The sequence below is a fragment of the Musa acuminata genome, chromosome BXJ3-8, assembly GCF_036884655.1.
Source record: "Musa acuminata AAA Group cultivar baxijiao chromosome BXJ3-8, Cavendish_Baxijiao_AAA, whole genome shotgun sequence".
Classification (NCBI taxonomy): domain Eukaryota; kingdom Viridiplantae; phylum Streptophyta; class Magnoliopsida; order Zingiberales; family Musaceae; genus Musa; species Musa acuminata.
The window spans coordinates 11,357,997-11,385,000 of record NC_088356.1 but is presented as its reverse complement, the minus strand read 5'-3'; the positions used below and the strand labels follow the sequence as shown (position 1 = coordinate 11,385,000).

At 43.9% G+C, this 27,004-nt stretch overlaps 5 protein-coding genes across 5 annotated transcripts in view; 1 reads left to right on the top strand and 4 right to left on the bottom strand.

The window, feature by feature from the left end:
- LOC103995014 (brefeldin A-inhibited guanine nucleotide-exchange protein 2) overlaps positions 1 to 9,202 on the top strand; it is a 10,938-nt gene extending 1,736 nt beyond the window's left edge. Inside the window, exons 2-11 of the mRNA XM_009415500.3 lie at positions 1,695 to 2,012; positions 2,171 to 2,513; positions 2,598 to 3,020; positions 3,108 to 3,394; positions 3,528 to 3,801; positions 5,094 to 5,584; positions 5,665 to 5,986; positions 6,117 to 6,498; positions 6,609 to 7,297; positions 8,412 to 9,202. Coding sequence (XP_009413775.2) covers positions 1,695 to 2,012; positions 2,171 to 2,513; positions 2,598 to 3,020; positions 3,108 to 3,394; positions 3,528 to 3,801; positions 5,094 to 5,584; positions 5,665 to 5,986; positions 6,117 to 6,498; positions 6,609 to 7,297; positions 8,412 to 9,023 — 4,141 coding nt within the window. The 3' untranslated portion in view covers positions 9,024 to 9,202. The remainder of the gene's footprint in view (positions 1 to 1,694; positions 2,013 to 2,170; positions 2,514 to 2,597; positions 3,021 to 3,107; positions 3,395 to 3,527; positions 3,802 to 5,093; positions 5,585 to 5,664; positions 5,987 to 6,116; positions 6,499 to 6,608; positions 7,298 to 8,411) is intronic.
- Positions 9,203 to 9,311: 109 nt separating this feature from the next.
- Positions 9,312 to 13,115, bottom strand: LOC135645807 (protein DETOXIFICATION 56-like). Its single transcript, XM_065164573.1, has 2 exons — positions 13,044 to 13,115; positions 9,312 to 12,774 (listed from the first exon to the last, which is right to left on the bottom strand). The coding sequence occupies exon 2, from the start codon at positions 11,112 to 11,114 to the stop codon at positions 9,483 to 9,485; it is 1,632 nt and encodes a 543-aa protein (XP_065020645.1). The 5' UTR covers positions 11,115 to 12,774; positions 13,044 to 13,115; the 3' UTR covers positions 9,312 to 9,482.
- Positions 13,116 to 13,985: 870 nt separating this feature from the next.
- Positions 13,986 to 20,144, bottom strand: LOC135645808 (uncharacterized). The gene is made up of 3 exons (XM_065164576.1): positions 18,902 to 20,144; positions 18,681 to 18,829; positions 13,986 to 14,934 (listed from the first exon to the last, which is right to left on the bottom strand). The coding sequence occupies exon 1, from the start codon at positions 20,002 to 20,004 to the stop codon at positions 19,147 to 19,149; it is 858 nt and encodes a 285-aa protein (XP_065020648.1). The 5' UTR covers positions 20,005 to 20,144; the 3' UTR covers positions 13,986 to 14,934; positions 18,681 to 18,829; positions 18,902 to 19,146.
- A 431-nt stretch (positions 20,145 to 20,575) lies between these two features.
- Positions 20,576 to 21,643, bottom strand: LOC103995016 (uncharacterized). Its single transcript, XM_009415501.3, has one exon. The coding sequence runs from the start codon at positions 21,580 to 21,582 to the stop codon at positions 20,746 to 20,748; it is 837 nt and encodes a 278-aa protein (XP_009413776.2). The 5' UTR covers positions 21,583 to 21,643; the 3' UTR covers positions 20,576 to 20,745.
- A 632-nt stretch (positions 21,644 to 22,275) lies between these two features.
- On the bottom strand, positions 22,276 to 26,603 carry LOC135644424 (translocase of chloroplast 101, chloroplastic-like). The gene is made up of 2 exons (XM_065161971.1): positions 26,356 to 26,603; positions 22,276 to 26,239 (listed from the first exon to the last, which is right to left on the bottom strand). Exon 2 carries the CDS (start codon positions 26,135 to 26,137, stop codon positions 22,601 to 22,603), a length of 3,537 nt encoding a protein of 1,178 aa, XP_065018043.1. The 5' UTR covers positions 26,138 to 26,239; positions 26,356 to 26,603; the 3' UTR covers positions 22,276 to 22,600.
- Between the last annotated feature and the right edge of the window lie 401 nt (positions 26,604 to 27,004).

Below are 27,004 nucleotides of genomic sequence, written 5' to 3'. Positions count from 1 at the left end.
GATAAAATTTTTCTGGATATGTCAGGTCAATCTAGGTTAAGAGTTAAGCTACTTTGAGTCATCAAGAGCTCTATGTTTGAGTCTATTAAGCTAGTTTAAGATTTCATATTTTTAAGTCATGTCCGATGGATTTTATCATGTTATGGTTGGTGGATTTTAAAAAATTATCAAATATGCTCCTTTTGAATTCATCATTTAAGAGTTTACTGATGGCGACTCCACGATTGATATTCATTTTTTGTTTTGCTCCTAACCTTATGGAACTACTATTTAGGTGAGGTAGAGTTTCAGTTGCTTTTAGTCAAATTGAGTGATTGAGAAAACAAAGCATGGTGAGAAACTGATTGAGAAGTTTAAGTATTGATGCCACCTGCCTTTTTTTGTTTTATGATATTTCTTTACCTTATTTTCCTTCTTTCCTTTGTTATCTATAATACTTTCTTTCGTATACTGCCTTCTTATTTAACCTAGAAAAGAATTGCTATCTTTGAGCACAGATCTAACTGTAAATGTCTTATTTTCAGGAAAAACTAAACCAAAAGAACTTTACTATCTCATGATAACCCAAAACAATCATTACCAATGGTATCAGAGCCTTCTTATCATTTGAAGCATAAATAACAATGTTGGTGGTGCCAACCCGTGCAGTTCAGCATGCACCATGTGTTGGCATGGTATTATGACCTATTACCCCTGACAACTTGCTCATACCACCTTTAGCAGGTTGCTTTTGTTTGTTTCTTCTTTGACTTTCAACTGTAGCTTAGATGACCATTAATGGAGAAAAACTGATTGTCACATCACTGCCTGGGGAAGGGATCTCTGTAGCAGTAATGAAATGGTGTAGCCAGGCTTCCTCTTGGTCTAGGTTTAATTTCTAGGAGGTATAGGTGTATTTTCCTATTACTCAGATGCTTTGGAAAGGCATCCACTCAAATTATTTTGTTGTCTTTTATAAATCTACGTCTGATTATGGTTACTTGCAAAAGAGTAGGAATCAGCTGGGAAGCAAAAGGGGACCAAGAAGGTTGAAGTGTTTCTCAGATAGAATAGAAACATAGAGTTTTGCAGGCTCCAGGTCTTCATATGTTACTCCCTTTCTCCTGTTTGTTTATTTTATCCCTGATGTACTTGGTTAATAAGTAATAGGTTTTACCCCAAATCATGCCATTAACCTTGGATCCTCATGATGCAGAATCATAAATTGAAATAGCCCAATGCAAAAGTGGACCAAGATCCAGTTACAAATCTTAGGCTGCAATTTTACTTCATCACCTGCCCTAGAAGAAGTTTTCCAAAGCCTTTTTTTAAGTTCTCTTACTCGTGTGGCATTCCAAGTGATTTCAGTTTTGTGTTTAAAAAGTATGTTGCATCTTAAAGAAGCCTCCAATCTGAATAACCTGCTTCCTGTCTGAAAAGACTAAGGAATTTATATGGCTGAAGGTTAATCTCAACTTTCAGATTCAAATACAACATCAACAATTTATATTTTTGAGGTCATGTGTCTGTTGATATTGTTACATGCTTGTAGATAACCTAATTAGCATCAATAATTCACTTATTTGTAATTGAATATCAATATTGCTGCTGAATCTTTTCTTGTCTGTCAAACTCAAACTCACATAACTTGTTTGAATATCATATCATTCTGGACCTACATGCCTGGATCTGATGAACTCCTTTCAATCAAGCAGGTTTCTAGGCGCTATTAAGCAGTATCTATGTCTATCTCTTTTGAAGAACAGTGCTTCAGCCCATTTGATTGTTTTTCAGCTGTCCTGTTCTATTTTTATGAGCTTAATATCAAGATTTAGACCAGGATTAAAGGCAGAGATTGGAGTGTTTTTCCCAATGATTGTACTTAGAGTTTTGGAAAATGTTGCCCAACCAAATTTCCAGCAGAAGATGATTGTGCTTTGTTTCTTCGAGAAGCTGTGTGTAGATTCTCAAATCCTGGTGGACATATTCATTAATTATGATTGCGACGTCCACTCTTCAAATATTTTTGAAAGGTACGTTTGCTTCTTTTTGACACGTTTGGGAAATCAGCTAACATTTGCAATGCTGGATACCCTTCATTTATGGAATACCATATTAATCAATATTCTAGGTTTAAACTTTCAAATGCTGTTAAACATTTGTATCATATCAAGCTTCTTTGTTTCATTAGGATAGTAAATGGTCTGTTAAAAACTGCTCAAGGACCTCCCCCAGGGGCTCCTACAACACTGATACCACCACAAGATACTACAATGAAATTCGAAGCTATGAAGTGTTTAGTGGCAATTTTGAGGTCAATGGGAGATTGGATGAACAAACAGTTGAGAATTCCTGATCCTCAGTCTCAAAAAACAGAAACAATTGATGGCAGTGGTGACAGTAATGAACTTACTTTGGCAAATGGCAATGGTGATGAGACGGCTGAAGTAAGTGATTCTAATTCTGATACCCCAAATGGAACATCAGAAGTTGCATCTATCGAGCAGCGTAGGGCATACAAGCTAGAACTTCAGGTAATTTTCCGACATGAGTTTAGTTTCATGAAAACTACGTTGTTTAGTTGTTCTTTTATGATCTAATGTAAGTATAAATTACAGGAAGGGATTTCGCTTTTTAATCAGAAACCTAAGAAAGGGATTGAATTTCTTATAAATGCAAAGAAGGTGGGTGATGTGCCTGCTGACATAGCTGCTTTTCTTAGAAGTGCATCAGGCTTGAACAAGACTCTGATCGGTGATTATTTAGGAGAGAGAGAAGATTTATCCCTGAAAGTCATGCATGCATATGTGGATTCATTTGATTTTCAAGGAATGGAGTTTGATGAAGCAATTAGGTGCTTCCTAAAAGGTTTTAGATTGCCTGGTGAAGCACAAAAGATTGATCGCATCATGGAAAAATTTGCTGAGCGCTATTGTAAGTGCAATCCTAAAGCTTTTACAAGTGCAGATACAGCTTATGTTCTTGCTTACTCTGTAATATTGCTCAATACGGATGCTCATAATCCAATGGTGAAAAACAAGGTTTGTTCTTGATTTGCAAAGGCTCATTATTTGCTTAAATTGTTGGTAAGTTATGTGGTCATAATATTAATATTGTTGTTGATGCAGATGTCACCGGATGACTTCATAAGAAACAATCGAGGTATAGATGATGGAAAGGATCTGCCTGAAGAATTCTTGAGATCCCTATTTGACAGAATTTCCAAGAATGAAATCAAGATGAAAGAGGATAATTTGGCCCTTCAACAGATACAATCTTCAAATTCGAACAGAATTCTAGGCTTAGATAGCATTTTGAACATTGTGATACGCAAGCGAGATTCGCCAACAGAGACTAGCGATGATATGATCAGGCATATGCAAGAGCAGTTTAAAGAAAAAGCTCACAAATCTGAGTAAGCGCCCAAATAAAAACCAATCACAACTTTTATTGTCTACACCTATATTTTGCCACTCTAAGACCACATTTAACATCGTAGTATTATATAGGACATGTGCAGTTTAAGTTGCTTACACTTTGTCTTTTAGGTCAATATATTACTCTGCAACAGATGTGGTAATTTTGAGGTTTATGATTGAGGTGTGCTGGGCTCCGATGTTAGCTGCCTTTAGTGTTCCTGTTGACCAGAGTGATGATGAAACTGTGATATCATTATGCCTTGAAGGATTTCGTAGTGCAGTTCATGTTACAGCAGTGATGTCTATGAAGACACAAAGAGATGCATTTGTTACGTCACTTGCAAAGTTTACGTCCCTTCATTCAGCAGCCGATATCAAGCAGAAAAATATAGATGCTATTAAGGTTTGCATTGACCTAATTTGTGTATAAATATTTCACATTTTTTATACTTTTCTCTTATCATTATGTACTTTCAGTTTAAAGATAATGTCTTGATGCATTTCTGAGGTTGTTGCCCTTGATGTCTAATGATGTTTATTTATCATGGTTTGCATCTAAGTGTTAACCATATATTCTTATGGTTTTGTTTAGGTTAGCTTCAGGAAATGCGAAAATCTTTGAAAAAATTTTACAAAACTATCAGAAAAATCTTGTAGTTTCGATATTACATATCTTTAGGTTGCAGTCATCAAGTTGAAAGCAGAGTTCATAAGTACTTCCTTTCTGTTGTAGGCATTTCCAGTGTTCTAATTGTATACATCACGTGTTGCTGCTCAGTTATTATGGTAAGTTTTTTAGAACAAGGGCACACATTTTTTAAGAGTCCACAAATTTCAATCTGAGACGGTGATGATTATAAAGAATAAGGGCCTTCCTATTTCTTTGCCTGTCATTTGTTTTCCTTGTCGACAACTTAAGCTTTTCTCATCATCAGTCAGCTTCATGACTGGGTCATAATCAAGATGTTGATATTTATTTAGTAGCATTTCACTGATTATATCTATGTTTTGTTGAATCCCACAGCTTCTTTAATTTTCCTACAGATTCTTTACACACAACAACGACAATAGCAACATAAATGACAACAACAGCAGCAACAAACCATTAGACCCGCAACTTATGAGAACAACCATATAAATGATGCGTTCTGCTGTTGTCTATTGGTTCCAAAATCTTTGTTGTTGGTTGATGGAGAAGATCATATACATACATCTAGGGTCATCTGTGTGATCTGCGAAATTGTGGGTTATCATATTAACTGTAGCAGGAACCTCTTATACATCTAGGCACTTCCCACATGGTACTTGCTTATTTGAAATTGTAATTGAAACTCTCAAAGCTACAAATAATTGTTAGTTCTCTAGTAACGATTATCTGTTAAATAATATGTCACCTTACTGGAGCCTGTCTGTTGCTGGTACCACCATGCTAACATGAGTATTTTGTTGCACCGCTATTTGATGCAGTATTCACAGCAAACTGGAAGAAAGAAAATCTAGAGACTAGTTCCTGGACATTCAGGCCATTACTTTTGGTGATTTTATGTGAAAGTAGGAATACATGTCTTTGTTTTTTCCTCGTGAATTCTGAAATTTATTGATGTAATTGACTGTGATTTCAATGGCTTTGTCGAGTAAATGCTTCGGTTAAGAAGATTTTTAAACAGAATTTTGTTTCTTGTAAAATTATTCCAGGCAATTTTACACATTGCGGATGAAGATGGTAACTACCTTCAAGAAGCTTGGGAACACATTTTGACATGTGTTTCTCGATTTGAACACTTGCATCTTCTGGGAGAGGGAGCTCCCCCTGATGCTACTTTTTTCACAATACAACAGACTGAAGTTGATAAAGCTAAACAAGCCAAGTCATCAATTCTTCCTGTATTGAAGAAAAAAGGACCTTCATCTATAGTTGCCAGAAGAGGTACCTATGACAGTGCTGGGGTTGGTGGCCATGCATCCGGAGCTGTTACATCTGAGCAAATGAATAACTTAATTTCGAACTTGAATTTGTTGGAACAAGTTGGGATTGCTGAAGTGAATAGAGTATTTATACGAAGTGAAAAGCTAAATAGTGAGGCAATAATAGATTTTGTTAAAGCCCTCTGTAAGGTTTCAATGGAGGAACTGCGCTCTACATCTGATCCACGGGTTTTCAGTCTGACAAAAATAGTTGAGATCACGTAAGAACCATGCCTGAATTTGCTTTTGAAATTTTCTCCTATAAAATTAGCACACTATCTCATTGATTTTGTTTGTACAGGCATTACAATATGGATCGTATCAGGCTTGTGTGGTCAAGCATTTGGAATGTGTTGTCTGAATTTTTTGTTACCATTGGCTGCTCTGAGAACCTTTCAATTGCAATCTTTGCAATGGATTCCTTGCGCCAGCTATCTATGAAATTCTTGGAGCGAAAAGAACTGGCCAACTATAACTTCCAAAATGAATTCATGAAACCATTTGTCATTGTTATGAGGAAAAGCAGAGCTGTTGAAATCAGAGAGCTGATCATCAGATGTGTCTCTCAAATGGTGTTGGCTCGTGTTAGTAATGTCAAGTCTGGGTGGAAAAGCATGTTCATGGTACTTTCCTTCTTTCCATTGATTTCAAAATTGATGGGGAGTTAGCATGGCATTTTTTTTTCAGAATATTTAGTTGTTGTCTCACATGTTCAAGCCCATCAGTTAACTAAGTGAATGATGTATTTTGCAGGTTTTTGCTACAGCATCATATGATGATCACAAAAATATAGTACTTCTGGCCTTTGAGGTCATTGAGAAGATTTTAAGGGATTACTTTCCCTACATAACTGAGACTGAAACTACCACCTTCACGGATTGTGTTAATTGCCTAGTTGCATTTAGTAATAGTAGGTTTAACAAAGACATTAGTCTCAATGCAATTGCTTTTCTTCGGTTCTGTGCGGCTAAGCTTGCCGAAGGAGACATTGGTGCCTCTGCAAGATTGAAGGACAAGGAGGCTTCTGGGAGTATTGGTCCGCCTTCACCTCACATTATAAAGGATGAAAAACAAGATCCTCCATCGATCATCAATAAGGATGATCACCTACACTTATGGTTCCCACTCTTAGCAGGTGAGACAGATTCCTTTTTGCTTATTCTAGGTTATCAAAAAAATCCTATGATACTTGTAAATGAACCTTTTACCAGGGTTGTCTTAAATATTTTCTTGTTGCTTTTGCAGGTTTATCAGAACTTACCTTTGACCTAAGACCTGACATCAGACAAAGTGCCTTGCAGGTGCTATTTGATACACTACGAAACTATGGTAATCATTTTTCATTGCCCTTGTGGGAGAAAGTGTTTGACTCAGTCCTGTTCCCTATATTTGACTCTGTAAGGCATGCCGTTGATCCCTCTGGGGCAACTTTGCAAGGACAGGGGTTAGAAAATGATACAGCAGAGCTAGATCAAGAAGCTTGGCTTTATGAGACATGCAAGCTGGCCCTTCAGCTAGTTGTGGATCTGTTTGTGAAATTTTATGACACAGTAAATCCACTTTTGGAAAAGGTCTTGACTTTGCTAACAAGTTTTATTAAGCGTCCCCATCAAAGTCTTGCTGGTATTGGCATTACAGCATTTGTTCGGTTAATGAGCAACGCAGGGTCTCTATTTGTTGAGACCAAGTGGGAAGTTGTGGTTCTGTCTTTGAAAGAAGCTGCTAAAGCTACTCTCCCTGATTTTTCATATATTTCATCTGGAGCTTATCTTGATAGCGCCACATCAGAAAATGAGAATTCTTCTCTGAGACAAGATAATGGTGAATCCAGAGGATCTGCAGATGATGATTTTGAAGGCCTTAGAGCAAGAAATCTGTATTTTGCAATTGGTGATGCCAAGTGTCGTGCTGCTGTTCAACTTCTCTTAATTCAGGTCAGTGTCTTTTATTCAATATTATTCTGATTGCCACTTGGTTTTTGGGCCTCTTTGGACATCATGAAAACATCCCATATAAATGCATAATGAAGCTTCGTTAGAGGGATAACATATTGCCTATCCTACCTCAAGGTATATTGCAAGAGCTTGGTTTTCATCTGTGCACATGTGTGCTTGTGTGTGCGAAAGGAATGATTATATGAGGGAAAAGACATAAGAAAAGAAAATATGAAGCAAAAGAAAGAGGAAAAAGGCTAACCAGCTCTAATGGAAAGTAAGAAAGGATTCATTTATGAAACTTCAGATGTTTCGTAATGTTCTATTTGTTTGCTTGCAAAAGTTCAACAATCTATATTCTTTTATTGGTTGCATCAATGGTCCTTTATAGATAATTCATATCATATGTAATATATAAAAGAATTTGACTACTAGATGGTTTAGTTCTTGTAGATATGCACAAGACAAATGTTATGTTGACCTTTTTCATGTATGCATATTTAGAGATTAAAAAAAAAAACATGATCATATTAAAGCATGATGTTTTCTCTGCACAAGTTGTGGTACAACCAGCTGTACGTAGATTGATCTTTTAAGTATCAACAACAATCCACAATGTCCCCAGTTCCCAACTATATGGGATTGGCTACATGAATATTTTCCTGCCGACGAACTTTGTGATGATCTTTTGAGTGTCCTCTGCTGCATTTCATCGAGGACAAAAGTCATGTCATTAGCACCACCATGTGCTTGCATCAACCACCTTCTAACAATTAGCACATAATGGAGCGTTCCTATTTATCTTTCAATGGATCTTCTAATAGTTCAACCAAAGTTCTCTGTTTCCTTGTGAACTTCTAGCCTTTGGATTCAGATGTAAATAGAAGGTAGGGGTGACACTAATTTCGTCTGCATTTATACTGTCTGATCCTTGTTCTGAATATGTTAGTCCACGTTGACATTTGCTATTGTTCTAGTAATATTGCTAAGCGAGTGGCTAACACTTGCATTCCAGAGATACTATGCATACTAGATTTTGTGCAAATTATTGTCAATAGATGGTCCGATATGCATATTGGGCAAGAAAATTCACCTTAGACTTTGATATTTGCAGGCTGTGATGGAGATACATAATATGTACAAAGCACAAATATCAGCAAAAAACACACTTATATTTTTTGAAGCATTGCACGTCGTGGCATGCCATGCACACAAGGTAAACAGTGACACTGACCTAAGATCTAAGCTACAGGAGCTTGGTTCCATGACCCAGATGCAGGATCCTCCATTGCTACGCCTTGAGAACGAGTCCTACCATTCATGCCTCGTTCTGCTTCAAAACATTGTCACAGACCGGCACCGTAATAGCAACTTAGAAGCGGAAGCAAGCCTGGTTGACCTCTGTAACGAGGTGCTGGAGGTGTATATTAGAACAGCGACGGGGCAGTCTGGTGAAGCTTCGACTGGTGCTCAACCAATAAGTCACTGGCTTATCCCAGTTGGTTCTGCGAAACGGCGAGAACTCGCAGCGCGGGCACCCGTTGTTGTGTCCACCCTGCAAGCTATATCCGGATTGGGTGATACCTCTTTGGAAAAGAACCTGGCTCGGTTCTTCCCCCTCCTTGCAGGTCTAATAAGCTGCGAGCATGGCTCAAGCGAGGTACAGTTGGCGCTAAGTGATATGCTTAGCACACGTGTAGGTCCAGTCTTGCTTCGGGCATGTTGACCATGCTTCGTGTGGTGCATGATTCGTTTCGATTTACTAGCTTTTCTTTTTTTTTGGCTCCTTCATTGTTTACTTTGTTGGTAGTCGTCCATCTTTGGGAACTGATGCACAGTGTATGAAAAGGCAGGGTCAGAAGGTTTGATGTTGTAATCTAGCTTTCGAGGCATCATCGATCTATAGTCGTCACTGTGTCACCGTCTCTGATGTGAGTTCAGTCAAAGAGTTTCCTGTTTGGCTGGAGATAACTCGATAATTCTTCCCTCTTGAACTGCAGGCTACAGTGGTATGTAGTGGAACTATAAAGTATAGAAAAGAGTAGAAAACATAACATGGATAGGGTATTTATTGACAGATTACAAAATGTTTTTGCTGCCTTTTTTGGTAGGAAGATGCAGCGATATCTAATATTGCTTCATCTCTTTGTGCTCCCGACCCGTCATGCTCTGCTTTCCAAAGGCGTTAAGCCTTTCCGGCCAATCTCCGTGCGTTGCCGGCCTCCTCGTCCCAATCGATGCACGCCACGAACACCACCAACAACACGGCGCTGGCTAACGTGCCCACCAGGAAGCCCAGCAGCAGGCCGCCGAGGCCGAGTTGCGCCGTGAAGCCCATCACCACCGCCAGCGGCAGCGCCACCAGGTAAAACCCGCCGACGCTGGCATACATGCCTAGCCACGGCCTGGCGGTGCCCCGGACGATGCCGCCGCAGGCCGCCAGAGGGAAGTTGACCACCTCCACCAGCGCCATGAGCCGCATCATCTTCCTCACCCCGTCCACGACCCCCGGCTCGTGGCTGAAGAGGCGCCCCCACTGCCCCCTCGCGCTCGCCATCGCCGCTCCCCCCGTGAAGCCCGCGAGGACGCTGAGGACCAGCGACACGTAAGCCGACTCGCGGGCGGCGCGGGGCCTGCCCGCCCCGAGCTCGTTGGACACCCGCGTGGACGCGCACGTCGCCAGCGAGAGCATCACCGAGTAGAGCAGGTAGTCGAAGTTGAGCACGACGGCGATGACCGACACCATGCGCCGGGCGTCGGGGAGCCGCCCGGTGAGCAGCACCAGGATCTCGTAGCACCACCACTCCAGGCACGTCGTCAGGCAGCAGGGGGCCGAGAGCTTGAGCAGAGTGGCCCACTCGGCCAGGCTTTGCTCCCACCACCGCCGCCCTCCCTCCTCCGCACACCCCCCTGCGCTGTCCTCTCGCCGCCTTCCTCTCTCGGTCACCACCACGTAAGACGCCAGCATGAGCACGACGGTGAGGTCCGTCAACCAGATGGCCGTCGACACGCCCTGCAGCCCCTTCGCCTTCGACAGCGCGACGTTGAGGGGAACATGGAAGGCCAGCGCAATGGCCGAGCTGAAGAGGGTGGGGAGGGTCACGCCCTGGGAGCTCAGATAGGCCTTGAGAGGACAGAGGAAGGACGTCACGGCCAGGTCAGGGAGGAGGTACGTGACGTACCTCCTCGCGAGGCCGGCGATGTCCCTCTGTTGCCCGAAGCGCAACAGGATCCTGTCGACGTTGAGCCACAGGAAGGAGATGGGGAGGGAGGCCAGCAGTAGCAGGATCGTGGCCATGAGGAGCGTCTTGCGCAGGAGCTTGTAGTTCTTGGCGCCGTAGGCCTGGCCGCAGATGGGCTCCATGGCGGCGCAGAGGCCGGTGAGAACCGAGAAGCCCGTGACGTTGGCGAAGGTGAAGCCAAGGGCTCCACCGGCCAGCTCGAGCTCCCCGAGCCGGCCGAGGAACGCGGTGGTGATGGCGGTCTTGGCGAACCACGTCAAGTTCATGGCGACCAGGGGAAGCGCGATCCCTCGCTGCGACCGGAGCTCCGAGAGGACGGTCCGCTTGATGATGCCGGCAGCCCATCTCGGCGAAGACGAAGGTAGTACTACCGCTGCTGCCGGGGCTTCTACTTCTATTGCAAGGGGTGGTGGTTTCATGGCTGAAGGATGAGTTGGGAGTGTCGTTTGGTCGGGTTCCGGTTCTTTTGCTCCTCTTGTAGGAAGACGATACGTGGATACTTTTGTGCATGGGAACCGTGAACTCATGTGGGGAGAAACAGAAAGTGACTGCTGCTTGTAGCCATTCCCCAACATCGAAGTAGTAGTAGTAGAAACAGAAGTTTAGCTTCCATACTCTGTTCGGTATTTTGGTCATACATCACTTGTGGTTGAAATGTCCACAACTCTAATTCATCTCACTTCATTCATCAATCCTATAGTGTAGGAGGAGTCGTAACAACGCTGCTACCAAGGCGTACAGTTCCATCACTGTAATTTAACTATAGATAACCAACGGAATATTCTGCCTCCAGCGAAAAGGACATGATATAACAGAGCAGTTGAGAGAGATAAAACCTGGATGACGGGGGTGAGGGTGAGCTGAAGGGAGTGAAGTGACGTAGTGGGGTTGCGTCGCTGCGGAAATGCCCTGGTCATGTCTGTCCACCACCAATCCAAAAGACCCTTTCCCTCTTCCTTTCTGATAATATAATGAAGGACCTGGCTTCCACTCGAACCACTTCTTTCCGGTTGTGGCCACCCATCTTTATCCATCTAACCACCTTTCCTATCCCACCAATGAATGGTTAGTTAGGATCAGTCCACTAAGAGAGATTCTAATTCAAGCTCCATAGTGGGAACACCGAGGAAGGAATCGGGAATCGGGAATCGGATCGTTTCCTCCACATCAGACCATCATCGGATAGATAAAATGTACCGAGGACGATTCTTTCCCGTGGCTATCCGCTTCTTAGCTAGCATATGCTTCCCAGTGGAATGTTGGGTTCTTCTCCTTCAGAGGCATATTTAATTCGAGGCCTGTAGAGCACACCAATGTCATGCGTGAAGTAGTACTGAACACCACTCACGGTTGGATCATACTGTCAATACAAGACGGATTGATCCTCTGCGGTCCTCCCAGAATCAGTGCCAGTAAAATCTGCACTCACTATTTATTTTTCCTTGATAATACAATCCTCCACATGATTTCGCAGGTGTAAGTAAGATAAGCAACGATCAATTCTCTCTCCCTCACCCACGAACCCTTCTTCAAAAACTAGGACTGCTTTTTTGCTTTAACAATTTGCCGTTTTGTGCTTTCTTCGGTGGCATCGTCCTGCGCTCACTGTCGCTATTGAAATAGGACTGCTTTTTTGCAGTCCTTCTTCAAAAACTCTTTTGCTTCTTCAAAAGAGTTCAGTGAGCGCAGTGAACTCTTTTGCTTCTTCAAAAACTCTTTTGCTTCTTCAAAAACTCTTTTGCTTCTTGAAATAGGACTGCTTTTTTGTGCTTTTTTGCAGTGAGCGCAGTGAGCGCTCACTGCGCTCACTGTCGCTCACTGGCATCGTCCTTCTTCAAAAACTAGGACTGCTTTTTTGCTTTAACAATTTGCCTAAAGCTGTGACCTGCATCTTCTTTAATCGGCCACATCTTACCTCAACTCTTTTGCAAAAGGATTTGAGAAACCACACGCAACTTCGTGGCTTTTCTGATCCCCATCATGATCAGGTAGCTGTGTAATGGAAATCTGCTGCCAAAAAAGGTAGAACATGAGAGGGAGGAGGGCATGTGGTTTGGGCAAGGCGAAGCCGTCTATTGCTGATGAAGATGAGTCTCTGCTCCAAAAATGATGAAGTGATTTCAAGGGAAAAGAATACTTGTGGAAAGGATCAGACGTTCAGAGCTCTATGTCTGTTTCGGTGCGGAAAACAAACTGTACAGCTTCCGATTGAGCGAGTGCCTTCCCTTTATGAACCTGTAATTTCAGAGAGGCAAGAAGTGGAAAACTGTCATTGCAGCGCAAGAAATTGCTACGCATAAAAGTCATTTCTCAGAGACAATCCTGTGCTTTTCGATGTGAATAAAGCAATGAATATATCAAAAGTTATTTTTTTCTCTATTAAATTACATGAAAATATTGTGGCTGAAATCTCTGCGAGCAAAAAAACTGTATCGAAAAAAGCACAGGGAAAACAGAATGGTGAAATGAGCACCAAGAAGATCCACCGAGTTGTAAAACCATACCAGGCTAACAGCATTGCACAGCTCTTCATAAGTAATGTGCTTGTCATTACCCATAATCACATGTATCAATCCTGCGGATTAATAAGTATCAACAATTTGCATCAGCGGATGCATAAAATAAGTCATTATGAAAACGAAAAAGAAAGGGAACTTACCAGGCAAAGAGCAAGATATACTCAGGGAACATCACCAGGTGAGCTCCATGTCTGTTCACTAACCTCAAAGGAGGAAAACGGGTCACTTTTTCCACCTTCACCAGAAGCAAGAATTATTGTCAAGTCATCGGATCGGGTGACTGCTGATATTTCTGGCCTAACATCCTACCCCTTTCTCTGTTCTCACCATTTAAATCTGAGAATTGCGAATAACATCTCTCATTACATCTACTTTGTTTTTCCTTCGGAACACCTGGAAAGAACTAAAACCACATTAGGTTAACCCTAAACTTGGCATGAAGATGATACATACATTGATAGTTAATAAAGGAAATGGCATTAAATATATGGTTAAAATAGAGGTATAATGAAACAAGGATCACTCACCAAAGCTTCGTCCTTTCCTCTGGACACTGCCAATGGCGGAGGTCGGCTGTAAGCCAGCAGCTTGCCAGACACGTGGCATCCTGGGAACACTATGAGAGCTATTTAGTCCTTGATACAACAGTAGGGCAAGCTGACAAAGGGAAAGAACTTAATAGCCTGATGAAATAGGATTAGATGAACTGGTAACTACATTCAGTTTGGTGTTACCTCTTTGTCACTCAAAGTTCGTTGCAAAATTACATCAAGCAGGTAATTGTATAAGAATAGGGGTACTTCACCCTTTTGACAAAGAGTACATGGAGCTGGTTGATTGCTCTGCTCGATTCGTTTGAGTTGTGTTTGGTTAAACAAAATCAACCTGAGAGTACAATGAACAAGTCACATCATCACTCATGACCTCTTTGCCCAAAGCTTTCACAAATTAAAAAGGAAATTCTTCCTTTAAATCCAGTACCATATGCTCATAGGCAAAATTATGAAAGGTTCAACTAACTTTGTGATGCTTTAAATCCAGAAAATAGTTAACTTAGTGACCTTTTGCTGAATTTTCTGAAACCTCTCCCATATTTTCTTCACCTGGAATTGGTGCCGCTTTGTGTCTTGGCAACATAACTTGTCATCTTTCCTTATGTTTGCTTGGTTGATTAACTAGCCTTACCAGCTGAAGATGATGGAGCAGGAGGCATGTTTCATCCAAAACCGATAATTTCAAGACAACAGGCAAATGTGAAGTTGAAGACTCCTTTATGAAACCCAGTGCCAAGTTCAATATACCAGGAATCAAGGCGTTTAAATCTTTGGATTTTGAGTTTGCAGCTTCATCAGAACCCTTTGAACCATCTTGTCTCCAGGCAGCCTATGTTCTGCTGAATCCTCCACTCCATCATTATGCTTCTGACGGTCACCAGTTCTTGAAGTTATTTCTTCTTCAACTTCATTACACTCGCTTCTATCATCCTGAAACAATTCTGTGATTTGGCAAACTGGATTTATTTTGCTGGTCACGAATATTCTCAGATAACTAATTCAATAGCTGTACAGGTCGTCGGCTACCTACAGCATGCAACTTTCCAGCAGAACTAAGAGACGAGAAATTTACATTCCTGTCGATAGACCATCAGCCCCCTCACTTTTTCCCCCGTTTATGTCTGCTTTGATGGTTAGTTTTAGTGCATCATCTAGGTCCGACGTTAATGTTCATCCAGCAAAATAACCACTTATAAGGTCACCTGTGGCAGGCTTTGGAATTCTCAAGTCCATTAAAACATAGCAAGAAGCTTGTCTATACACCCTTCAAAATTGCTCTCATCCTTGGGTTGTTTAAAACAATATATGGCTCTGCCACGAACCTGGTAAACATTCAAACGAAACGTATTACCGACAGCATTGTATAAAAGAATTTCAAATCTAACAATAAAGTGGTGAAACTTAAGAGGAAGAAAAACAAGCTGAGAGAGGGGTTTATTTTTAAAGATGTAATGTGGGTAAATCCTAACCAACCACGACCTACAATGAATAGTGTTTTGTCCAAAAGAGGAATCAAGCTGGCTTGCAAGAAATCCTGACCCAACTTGAGTCCAGGAAAAGCTCAGGTTTGGGGGGTTTGGTAACTTAAACAACCTAAGATAGTTCAGATGCTCGATATGATACAAATCTATGTAGCTTTTCATTCTAAATCCTGTGAACACATCCTCCCCCTTGTTTTTACACACCAAAATAATTTATTTCTATACAGTTTGCCCTCACTAACTCTGTCCATAGACACCTAAACCACCTCAATCTAGAGCCATAAATCTACATCTTCCAAAGATATTGTACAATTCATTGTTCCTTTAAAATTTGAACTTGGATGAATTAAATCTTGATACTATTTCTTCTTTCCCTAATGATAGAGCATATTTTGGTACCACCCAGTTGGCAGCCACCTCAAATCACACATGGTGCCACTCCAGTGAAAGTAGCGCACATATCTCAAAGCAGTGCGAAACGACACAGATTGATTCAGGAACGGTTGTGTGTCCTGAAGCGATGCAATTCAGCTCAAAAGCGACGCTGGTCGGCTTCGAAGTGGCACATAGCGAATCCACGCCGTTCAGAATCAAGCGACGCTTGCCAACAAGGATACAACCTCGCAAGGCATGGGGTCAAGAGGATGGCCTCGGAACAAACAAACCGCCCGCTGGAAAAGTTGGTGGACGCCAACAAGCATAAGGGAGCCGACTTCCTATGAAAGGTATAAAAACCACCCCCAAGTGGATGGCGAGGGGATAGGATTCACTATCCACAAAAACTAATTTAAGTTTCAAGGGGAGCCAAGCAGAAAATAGCCTCTCTACTCTCTCATTTACACAGCTAATATTGTTGTCTTCCTCCCCCTCCGCCTTTCGCTGACTTAAGCATCGGAGGGGTTGAGCCGGGAAGCCCCCAGCGCAGACCTGTTGTGAAGGATCACCGGTGGTCAAGAGACGACTCCGCTGCTAGGATGCAGCCTCGTAGCCACGATGTCACGAACGGTCGTCGCGCACTCGCAACAACTCCGTTCAACGAACTGTTCGTCGCTCACACCTACATGTACAGCTGCTTGACAGCATGTTTTCTCTTGGTTTTGGGTCATTTTGCTTATAAAAATGTAAGTTCGAACAAGCTGCAGCGTTACAAAGCGACAGCTCACCGAACCGAGCAAAACAACCCCAAAACAGCTCAAAACAACTCCGTTTTCGCGTGCCGCGGGCTGATTTCTGAAATCTGCCTCCGCTCACCAAAACGTCAGCCATCTCAGCCCCTTTGAACCCCTCGGGTGGCACAGGGCTGGATGGGGCTTCGGATATATATCGGGTGTTGAACTCTCTTTCGCAAGTTCGCACGTGGCCTTTACGGGAACTTGTTGTCGCGCCCGGGACCAGGTGAGCGGCTGTTTGTGGGCTTGCAGCTGTTCGTTCAACCTTCTAAAGCCCTTGTTTTCCCCCTCTCCCTCTTTTCTCTTGTGCACGCAAGGTGCTCGCTGAATTGCTTGTAAAGCTTCCCCCTTTCGCGAGACGTCGGACTTGTCCGCCGCTCGTTCTTTCAAACTAATCAACTTTCTCTTTTTACAGGTCCTTCGGGACCTGCGAGAGGTTACAAGTGGGCTGATCCTTGCGGAGCAATATCGCAAGGGCGAAGCGCGACTTAGGCAACGCAAGCTAAGTTCGTGTCTTTGCCGCAAAGGTGACTCGTGACTTAGGCAACGCAAGCTAAGTTCGCGTCTTTGGCCGCAAGGGTGCCTCACGCCTTAGGCAATTCCAGCTAAGGCCGTGACAACGAGGCAACCCTTCGATCGGAGGACAACCCATCCGTCCGTAGAGAGGACCTCACAATCGAGTAGATCCTGGTTTCTCTACCTGGTTTCACCGCTCCAAGACCATATCGACCCTGGCGAACCACCTCTCTTGCGGACCTCCTACTTCGGTTTGCCACGTTAGCACTCCCACATTAGCACAGTGTAGAGCACAAGGATGAACCTGCACCTTCGGTAGTGAACCAATGATACCGACTCACCAGTCGACAGTACCAATGATCCGAGGCCTCGACTCCGCTGCCGCTAGGTCGGCCTTGTCCTAGATGAACCGGGTCACGACGGTATTGATGGTCCGTCGGTGCAGGACCACAGACGATCAGGAGACGACTCTACTGCAAGGACACAGCCTCACAGCCACGAGGCAACCCTTCGACCGGAGGACAACCCATTCGTCCGAAGAGAGGACCTTATAGCCGAGCATATCCTGGTTCCTCTACCCGATCTCACCGCTCCAAGGCCAGATTGACCCCGACGAACCACCTCCCTTGCAGACCTCCTATGCCAGTTTACCATGTTAGCAATCCCGCATTATCACGGAGGAGAACACAAGGATGAACCTGCACCTTCGATAGTAAACCAACCGTGCCGACTCACCAGTCGATGGTATTGATGATCTATCACCTAATAAATAACGAACATAAGCTTTTTCTTCGTGATATAATTTCTCAAGTTCATATAACCTATACATAATTTTACATTTCAATTTCAAAAGCATTAATCGCAACTCAATTTAAATTATCATTTCTTCAACTTTTACTCCTAAGATGGTATAAATTGGGTACCAATCCTCAAAGCTTTTGTCATTAAATGTTCTATAGTACATTGGATTTTTTGGTCTTGGAATTGTTTCCGTACCTATCTATGATCTTTGCAATGAATCACTCTTCCATATTTTGATTGAGCTAGACAATACCAAATTAACCATCTGATCCAAATTACATTGTGATCTTATTAAGGGTTAAATATGGCTCAGCTTATCATTGTATTCCTATCTCAAGCAAGGAGAACAGCTCTAACCGAGCTAAGCCAACCTAGGCAGCACCCCTAACTGTCTTACCGGAAATTCTGATATTGAAGCAGTCCAAAATTCTAGATTAGGTCCATAGTTCCTAATCAGAAACCTTTATTTGCTTTCTAAATCATTTGGCTGATCTTTTTATAATTGTTCAAAATCCTATTTTATCTAAGATAATGGCCTATGAGACTGTTCTTAGGCATAGGTTGGCTGGGAAAATCAGAACTCATGTTTTTGGAAGATCTGTCTCTTTATATATAGTTTTATTATGTAACATTTCTTTAAAAAGAAAGAAAAGAAAATCTTATACTGTAAAATTCTGCTAATCAGAGCTCTATTTATTATAGTACTGCACCTGAATCTTAATCCATGAGAGGGTGGCTTTTACTATGGCCAGCATGCCTTTTCTTATTTTCTTATCTTTTATCTAGATACAGCTTCCACATTTCTTCCCCCACAGATGCAGTCAATACACAGTTTATTCAATTTCACTTATCTACATGAAAAGCATAAACTCACATGTCAATGGTCTGGTAAACTACGACATCGATTCATTTTGCTATCTTGTTCATAGATGACTGATATAGGCATCGGAAAAATGTACAAGAAATGTCTTTTGCCTTCTATCATAGGGTATGTGATCCCAATAACTTGTATGGTTAACCAGCAAAATTAAAAGTTACATTGATTTCAGCTTCATTTAATTTCTACATAGCTAACAGTTTTAGCATGACCCAATAAGATACCTGATCTATACTTGATTCTTTTCTGCTGTCGCTTACACCACCTTGAGATGCAAGGTTCATTTTTAAATTGCTCTCATCGTTCACAGTTTTTAGCCGATCAGGTGTCTCAAGCTTCACTTGTATTTTCATAGAGTATTACTTCGTTTCATCTGCAAAACAGATGAGATTTCTGTGTAATTATCAAACGATGGATGTTTGAGCTTGTTGCCGTAACTCATTACCTCTGACTGTCCTGCATAAAAGGACTACAAGAGTATTTCTTCTTTCTGATCCCCATTTTTCAGACCTTGAAAGACTGCTCCTTCGATCTGGATATCCTTATCCTTGTGGAACTTGGATTTCCTCATAGCAAGAAAAGGAACAGACCCTAGGAAATTACACAATCGCAGAAGCAGACAGAAGAATCGATAGAAATCTTGATCACTTGAGCTGCTGTGCAACAAACGGGAAGCATCCCACGCAATAACTAATCTATTCTCTTGTCATCACTCACAATTTTATCAGGAGAAGTCCTAGCTTTCTTCTTCGCACCGTGGTCCTCTGCTTCTCCGGGCTCCTCCTTCCTCTTCTTATCAAGATTCGCCTGCCCAAACACCTGAAGCCCTCTCGCATCCTTCGCTCTGCAACTCCGCAACAAGATGTTCGCTTCCTCCTCCTTCGCATCCTCATCAAACTTCTTCACCGTAATATACGGAATAATCTTATCTGAGAATGAAAACTGCACGTCAGCCCCCCTATTGGCTGGATTCTCGTTCTCCTCCACCTCCTTGCCCTCCTCCTCCCAGCAAGGGAACTCCCGGTACCGGAAATTGATCTTTTTGGGTACGTAGCCCGTGCACCTCCAGAGCTGCGATGAGAAGACCGATGAGAGATCACCAAAGAGGTAGGGGTCGCCGCCGGGGACGCCCTGCACGTGGACGCGGTCCTCGAGAGGGATTCCTGCCCAGAGACGGCGCCGGTGCGGCCCGACGGCCGAAGCGGAGGCCTGCAACGGACGCTCGGGCAGACAGGGTTCGATCTTGGTGGGGAGCTCGGGGAGGAGCCGGGCGACCTCGGTCTCGTCGGCGTCGTCGGGGAGGGTGACCGACCCGGAGGCGAAGCGGAGCCTCCGGGCAGCGGCCTTGCAGTAGTGGCAAGCGAAGGAGGCCTCGCCGCGGACGTAGCCGGAGCAACGGGTATGGACCCACACGCCGCACTCATCGCAGCTCACCATCTCCTCGCCGTCGTCGAAGGTGACGCCGCAGGAGCAATCCACCGTCCACGACCCCTCGCGCCAGTCGTCCGAGGGCTCGGCCACGGGATACCGCTGCGACCACTCCTTCATGACCTTTAGCCTTCAGCCGATTCCGTTTCGCCGGATCGCCAATGGGGAGGAAGGGAAAGGGAGAAATGGAAGATAGGGAAAGAATCGGAGAGCCGAGCCGGTTTCTTATTCTTGGGAGCGCGGATTAGGAGCGATGTTATTGGGTGCAATTTGACGAAGGCGAGTTTCCGTTTCCCCTAGGCGCGTGGATGTTATTAGATGCAATTCGACGAAGGCAAGTTCCCGTTTCCCCTGGGATCCGTGGGTGTTATTAGATGCAATTCGACAGGCAAGTTCCGTTTCCCGTTTCCCCTGAGAGCGTCGATGTTATTAGGTGTAACTTGACGAAGGCAAGTTTCCGGTTCCCTTGGGATCCGTGGATGTTATTAGATGCAAATTCGATGAAGGCAAGTTCCGTTTCCCGTTTCCCCTGAGAGCGTGGATGTCGGAGGCGTTTCAGCAGGCCGGAGTTCGACCGGGGTTCGAAAGTAAACAAAACGCTTCGATGGAACACACTGGACGAGTCATGGAAACCAATTTTGAGAACCATTCAAGAAATGCATATACGTTGAAACAATAAGAAGACTGTCACTTGAGAAGCTGATGATGAAATAGATAAGCTTGACGAAGAACAATAACACTATCACCTGACACTGACATTGACATTGACATTTTGGTTAATGATGACCCATGAGAATCACTGCACAATGCACATGCAATCGCCACAGTTCCAGACGACACACGGTCGGAAGAGAGAACGTTTTAAGCCAAGATGGCGAGGAGGAGGGCGACTCCAAAGCCAATCCAACGCCCCGCTCCTCCGCCGTAGCACCCACTGTCGTAAGGCGTGTTGTCCACCAGCGGATGGCCATTGAACCCGAACGCCTGGCTTGCCCCGCCGAACGGATGCTGCGGCTGCACCTGGTCGTACATCGTGTTCGACTGCGGCGGCAGCAGCTGTTGCTGGACGCTCGTCGCCGGCTGCCCGAACGGAAGATTCTGATTGTCGCCGCCTATCGGCACGGCGAATGGAGGCGCAGCCGGCGCCATACCGGGAGAGCCGGGCAGGCCGCAGTTCTGGTTCGCGCGCGGGTCGTCGCTCGCCTTCCACGCCAACTCGCCGTCCTTGTCCCGGATGCGCATGTCGCCCTGGTCGACCAGCTCCAGCGTCTCCAGGAAGTTATTGTCGGCGGACTGCGCCCCGGTGTCCCACACCGGGTTGCTGCCGTCGAACACCTGAAGCCCGTAGGCGGTGAATACCGCGGCGCACGTGTTGTCGCTGCTCACGGGGCCGCACTCGGACTCCCACATGCTCCGCTCAGCGCCCGTGTCCTGCACCTGGATGTAGCAGAAGTCGTTGCCCAAGCCGCCGGCGCCTGGGGCGGTCTGGCTGCGGACGAGGCTCGCTGTGTACTTGCCGGAGGGCGAGGTGAGGAAGGGCACGGAGGCCTCGGCCGCATGGGGAGGGATGCTCGCGAGGATCTGCTGCTTGGTCGTCCTTTCGATAGAGCCGGGCACGATGGTGGCTCGTGCGGGCGGTGGGAGGAGGAGGAGGAGGGACGCGAGGAAGAGGGGAAGGAGCGAAGTGCGGGAGTCCATTGCCGCCGGCTCGCTCGGTTGCAAGGCGGTGAAGGTGAGTTGTGATGGGTTTGGACGATGGAGGGAGAGATTTAAAGGCATGGGAAGGAGGATTAGGTGCGACGCAAGTGGTTCTATAATGGGGTTGGACGCGTTCGTTGTGTTTGGTCTCACAACTGATCCAGTAATAAGGGGAGTAGGAGATGATGATGGTATTATTATTATTATTAATATGGCTAAAATTGACGATTGATTGTATTGTCATATGTCAAGCCACTGTCGGGGAAGAAAATTTTCACTATCAATTTTAAAATATATAAATTAATTTAAAATTTTGTATAGCACTAAAAGATATTTTAAATTTTATAAAAATTAAACGTAATTTGTAAAAAGGGTGGATAGATAGAGAATGAGAACCGAAGGGAGAGAAAGCTGAAGGAGAGGGGCAAAAGGATTTCTTTCTCCCCCAATCCTAATTTTCACTCAGTGCATACCCTTCTTGTTTCATGTGGATCATCAAAAAAACTCCGCCCAGTTTTTGCAGTCCGACCACTTGATCGGATCTCAATTTTATAACTATGCATACGACATATCTTGTATTTTGCTAATTTAGGCAGCGTGATATATTGGCAAAAAACCACAATACAGTACGAAGAACACCATTTATTTACTTGCAAAAAAAGCTAGTATTTAGAAACCGAAGGAAAAAAGGGAAGGCAAATTCAAGTATACATTACTAAAATCTGAATCAGCACTGAGAGAGAGAGAGAGAGAGAGGAGAAAACAATAAGAAAACCCAAATAAGGCTTGAAATTCGGAAATTGATGCCACAGCAGGAAAACAAAATTCTTACCATAGTAACCTCAAGCGACCATTCTAGCAGGCTATTCATTCTATTTCATACATAAAGTAAAATTCTAAGGAAAAAAAGAAAAAAAATTCCACCAAAAACCTTTTCCTTGGGGTACGAGAGGATTCCTAAGGTCACTTCCAGGTCCTGAGCAGCTTCTCATGTTACCCCTTTCTCATAGCCAACAGCTTACATAAACTGAGAAGAACCAAATAATATTTTGTTGACATTTCTTAATATGGGAACAAAGGCGAGCAAAGCTATCTGAAGATGCTCAGAGCTATTCAGACGAATACCGAATTGACTTGTTCCTTTGTTGCTCAGGTTAGCATGACCGATTACATTAGTTCCTCTGCCCAAGGGAAGCTGAGATTGAAGATTGCAGCCAAGTTGGAGGTCTCCATGCCAATCAACAATAGACAGTGCAAGAGTTGAAAGAGCCCGTCCTATAGGATAATCCTTGTCCCTTAAAGTTGCCTCAAGACGGCCTCCATAAGCTACATCACCTCTACCAGCCATTGCACCACCGGTCAGAAGAACTCTGAATCTTTTGCTAATCATCAACTTCTCTTCAAACTTTAGGCCAGCTGACACTGAATCCCCAAGTACAGTAACTGAAACTCCTGCGGCTGTGTTGTTACGCCTGATATTTCTAAAACTCGTTTCACCACGTAATGTGTAGGCTATGTCCTTCCCAACAGTCTGCATATCCAGGCATAATGAAGTCGCTTTTGATTCACTATGCTTGATTGAACTTGCCACCTCCATTTGAAGAGAACATTCCTTCTTATCCTTTGTAAGCTGGCCAGAGACTGACATTGGGATCTTATCTTTGATAACAAACACTCTTTCCACATTCAAGCCTTCATAACCAATATCATGATCCCAGCCCAAGGAATCAAGCACAGGCCTGACAAGCCATTGGTTCGAAGAATCCAGAAACCTATATCGGTGAGTAGGATTATCAGAATCAAAAGAATTGGGAAGAACATAATCTGGCATAGGTACGGGCACAGATGCTGGGCCACTAGTTTCTTCTTCCATATCCCCATTACTGTGCCCACCTTGCATATCCTTGGCCATATCTGCCATTTTCTTCGCAAATTTTCGGTGCCTCTTCTCCTCCTTCAACTGTTTCTTATAAAAGAGCCTTTCCCTGTAATCTAGTTCCTCAAAATATGCCTTCTTCTGTAATTTGCTCAGCTTTGCCAATTGAGATCTGGTGAGAGGCTTAAAAGGTGGCAATTCATCATAATCTGAACCCTCATCAGAATCAGATGTCCCATCCACATCTTCATCCAAGTTGTCATCATCACCAAACTGCTCTCCTGGCAATTTAAGTTGGGGTCTTGACTGGAGAAGAGAGGACAACAGAAAAGGTAACGGAGGAACTCTTGGACGAGAACCAAACAGCTTACCAGGAGGACTATCCTGCAACTTCAGAAGCATGTTGGCCTCGGCCAAAATTTTGGAAGCAAATGAAAGTAGTAACAACTGTGGCTTCCAAACCTGACCATTTGGTAGTACTCTCTGGCCAGCCCTATTCATTCTACAAGCTGAGTGGTTCTCTACCAGGGAAACAGGGTTCATAAGCCGTACATCCCCAGCAGCTTGACGAATTGCTTGCTGAACAACATGAGACCGCTGAGACACAAACGTTTCATAACTCAAAGGACTACCATTTGGACCTTCAGGAGGAGCAGATGCAGCATGTGTCAGAATAACAATTGCATTGAACCAAATGGATGCTCCAAATATGCTGGTGATGGTTCGTAGCAGCGGACCATCCCCATAATCCCTACTCTGCATGTCCAACCGATCAAAGTAAAGAACGATATCTGGAGGAGTTTTATTGATGAACCTCTTGACAGAATGAAGTACTTTCTCATTGCGATGCTGATCTGAACAGGAAGAGACCAGACCAGGTGTGTCAATAATCCTAACCTTGATCCCCTGTACCGTGCCCACTACTTCTTGGACCTTCTTCGTGCCCATCTGGAAGGCATCTGTTGGCAACTTAATCTCATCAACTATAGAATTGATGGTAGCACTCTTGCCTACTCCTGTTTTTCCAATGACCATTATCGTGCAAGAGAAGTCCAAGGTCTCCCGACCAGCAGCCTCAAGTTGCTCTGCCATAACACTAGCTCGATCAAAGCTGAATACACCTGGTCTGTTTGTGTTTCTCTTAAGTTGTTCGGCCAGACCTAACCTGTATAAAACCTGTGCAACTACCACATTGTGGGGTGTTTGCCCAAGCCTATGAGCCAAACGGAGAAACTTAACCCGGATCATTTGGAGCTTTTCATGTGTCTCATCATTCACCTCTCCATCGTCAGCAGGTGGCTCTTCAGATGGCTGAGATAACCTCCAGGGAGCAGAGCCATTAGCCTTGGGTTGCTGAAGAGAACGACCAGAAGGCTCCAATAAAGGAACAGAGGAGCCAAGGCCAGCAGGACGAGACAAGAAACCAGGATGCCCCAAATTTTCAGGATTTGGGATAGAAGGTGTTGGTGATGGTGATGGACTAGCATTCTTCTTGTTGTCATCAATTATAGAACTTGAACAGCTTAAAATTTCAACAGATTCTATTTGAAGTTTTTTGGTGGTTACATGGATATCTGCCTTGTCATCTTTTAGTGGACCATTAGCTGTATTGGGGACATGAGAGCAGGATGATCCATCTTTTTCCAAAATAGCATGTCCGTTAGTTGCAACACCGCCATCTTCCTTTTTCACAGAAGCGTGTCCATTCCTTGGTGCAAAACCATCATCAGGTTCAGCACTATTTTCTTTCAGCTGCTGAAATTTTACTGGCTCTTCAGAAACAGCTACTGATTGAGCTGTTATGTCCATCTGTTGTCGCCCATTTTGATGAACAAACTGTTCATTTGATTCAGTGTCATTATTTTTCCCACACTCATCAGAAGTTACTTCAAGGGACTCTCCATTTTCAGGACCTTCATGAGGAAGACCATCTGGCCTATCTAATTTCATCCTCTCAATCTCTTCGAACTTGAACTTGTTTCCAGCAAATTCCTTAATACCATCCCCAACAGTTAATTCCTTGTCGTCCACAATAAAAGAAGATCCATTTGTAACTTCACCCATCCCACCTGCAGCCTCACTACTTGAAATAGGATAATTTGATTGAATAGACATGGGTTCTTGCACATCTTCCGGTTTGCTGCACACACAGTCACATTCATCACAAGTTCTGGTCCCTTCCTCAGATACAACCACTACATGTTCTTCAAAATTCTGATTGATATTTTGACAATCAATTGATGCATCCAACTTACCAGAAACAATGACTTCTACTTCTTCGTTTTCTTCTTCTTGTTCTTCCTTCTCCTCATCTTCTTGTTCATGTCTCTGAAACAGCTGAGTTGATGTGTCCAACTTTTCTTCCTCTTCTCCCTCTTGAACTTCTACTTCAGCACCATAAAACTTTTCGACAATCATTTCTTCTTCATTAAGCTCCCTCTCATGCACCACGGTCTGTAGATCTCGCGACTCAATGGACAGTCCTAATTCAGTCGCTGCTCCATCCTCAACTCCACTCGCCACACCAGAATCGGGAAGAAAATGCTGCGGCGGCGGCTCTAAGGCCTCCTCAAAGACCTCGATTTCTTTATAAAACTTCGATCCATCCTCAGTTTCCTGAGAATCACATTCGACGCCCCCATCAAATCCGCCCCGCGAATCCCCATTTGCCGCTGCCATCCTCACGTCCCCCGACGTGCACTCCTCTTTGGCGGCGTCCGCCCAGTTCCCTGGGAACCTAGCGATCCACGCCCGAAGAGAACGAATCAAGACGCGTAGCTTCTGAATAAGAACGAAATCGAGACCAAGAACTTTGGACCCAAACCCAACCAGCACCAAGCTCTAGGGTTCCAAACAAATCGAGAAATCAGAAAATAGAGATGAACCGAAGTGCAAACCTCGCGAATGGAGATCACACACCGGGCGAAGGGCAGCGGAGACCTGACTCTTTCTTCGCCCAGATCTCTTGATCGAGCAAACTCTTGAAAGAAATTACTAGGAGACGAGAGAGGGAAGGGGAGAAAGTGAAAGGAGGTAAAGGAAAGAGACGATAACGAAAGGTGGTAGGAGGAAGAGGAGCGAGGGAGGGAGGTTGGCGTCGAGCAAAGGGCGTCGCTTTTGACGGACGGGGGAGCGCTTTGGTTGTCTTTGGATGATACATCGTCACGTGCTTCCTACGTCGGGAAACTGATTTCTGGACCCCCGTGAGAATCGTGAGACCGAAGCAGTCTCCACGAATAATAATTTGCATCGTTAATATTATTTAAATATGAGCGAATTTTTAAAAAAACTATCTTTCAAAATTTGCAATCCAAATTTCAAAAATTCAGACATGGCACTTTTTCTTGTTTTCTCTAAGCGTTCTAATCGTCATGTACCATCTTCCTTCCCCTCTATCTTATTAGATCTATGATGACTGTAATAGACGATAACGATTCGACGTAAGACTATCATCGTAACATCCTCACATATTTCGTATGAGATTGATATAAGACCAATGAAATAGAGGAGATGAATGACAATGCAAAGCAGAGCCAATAATTGATT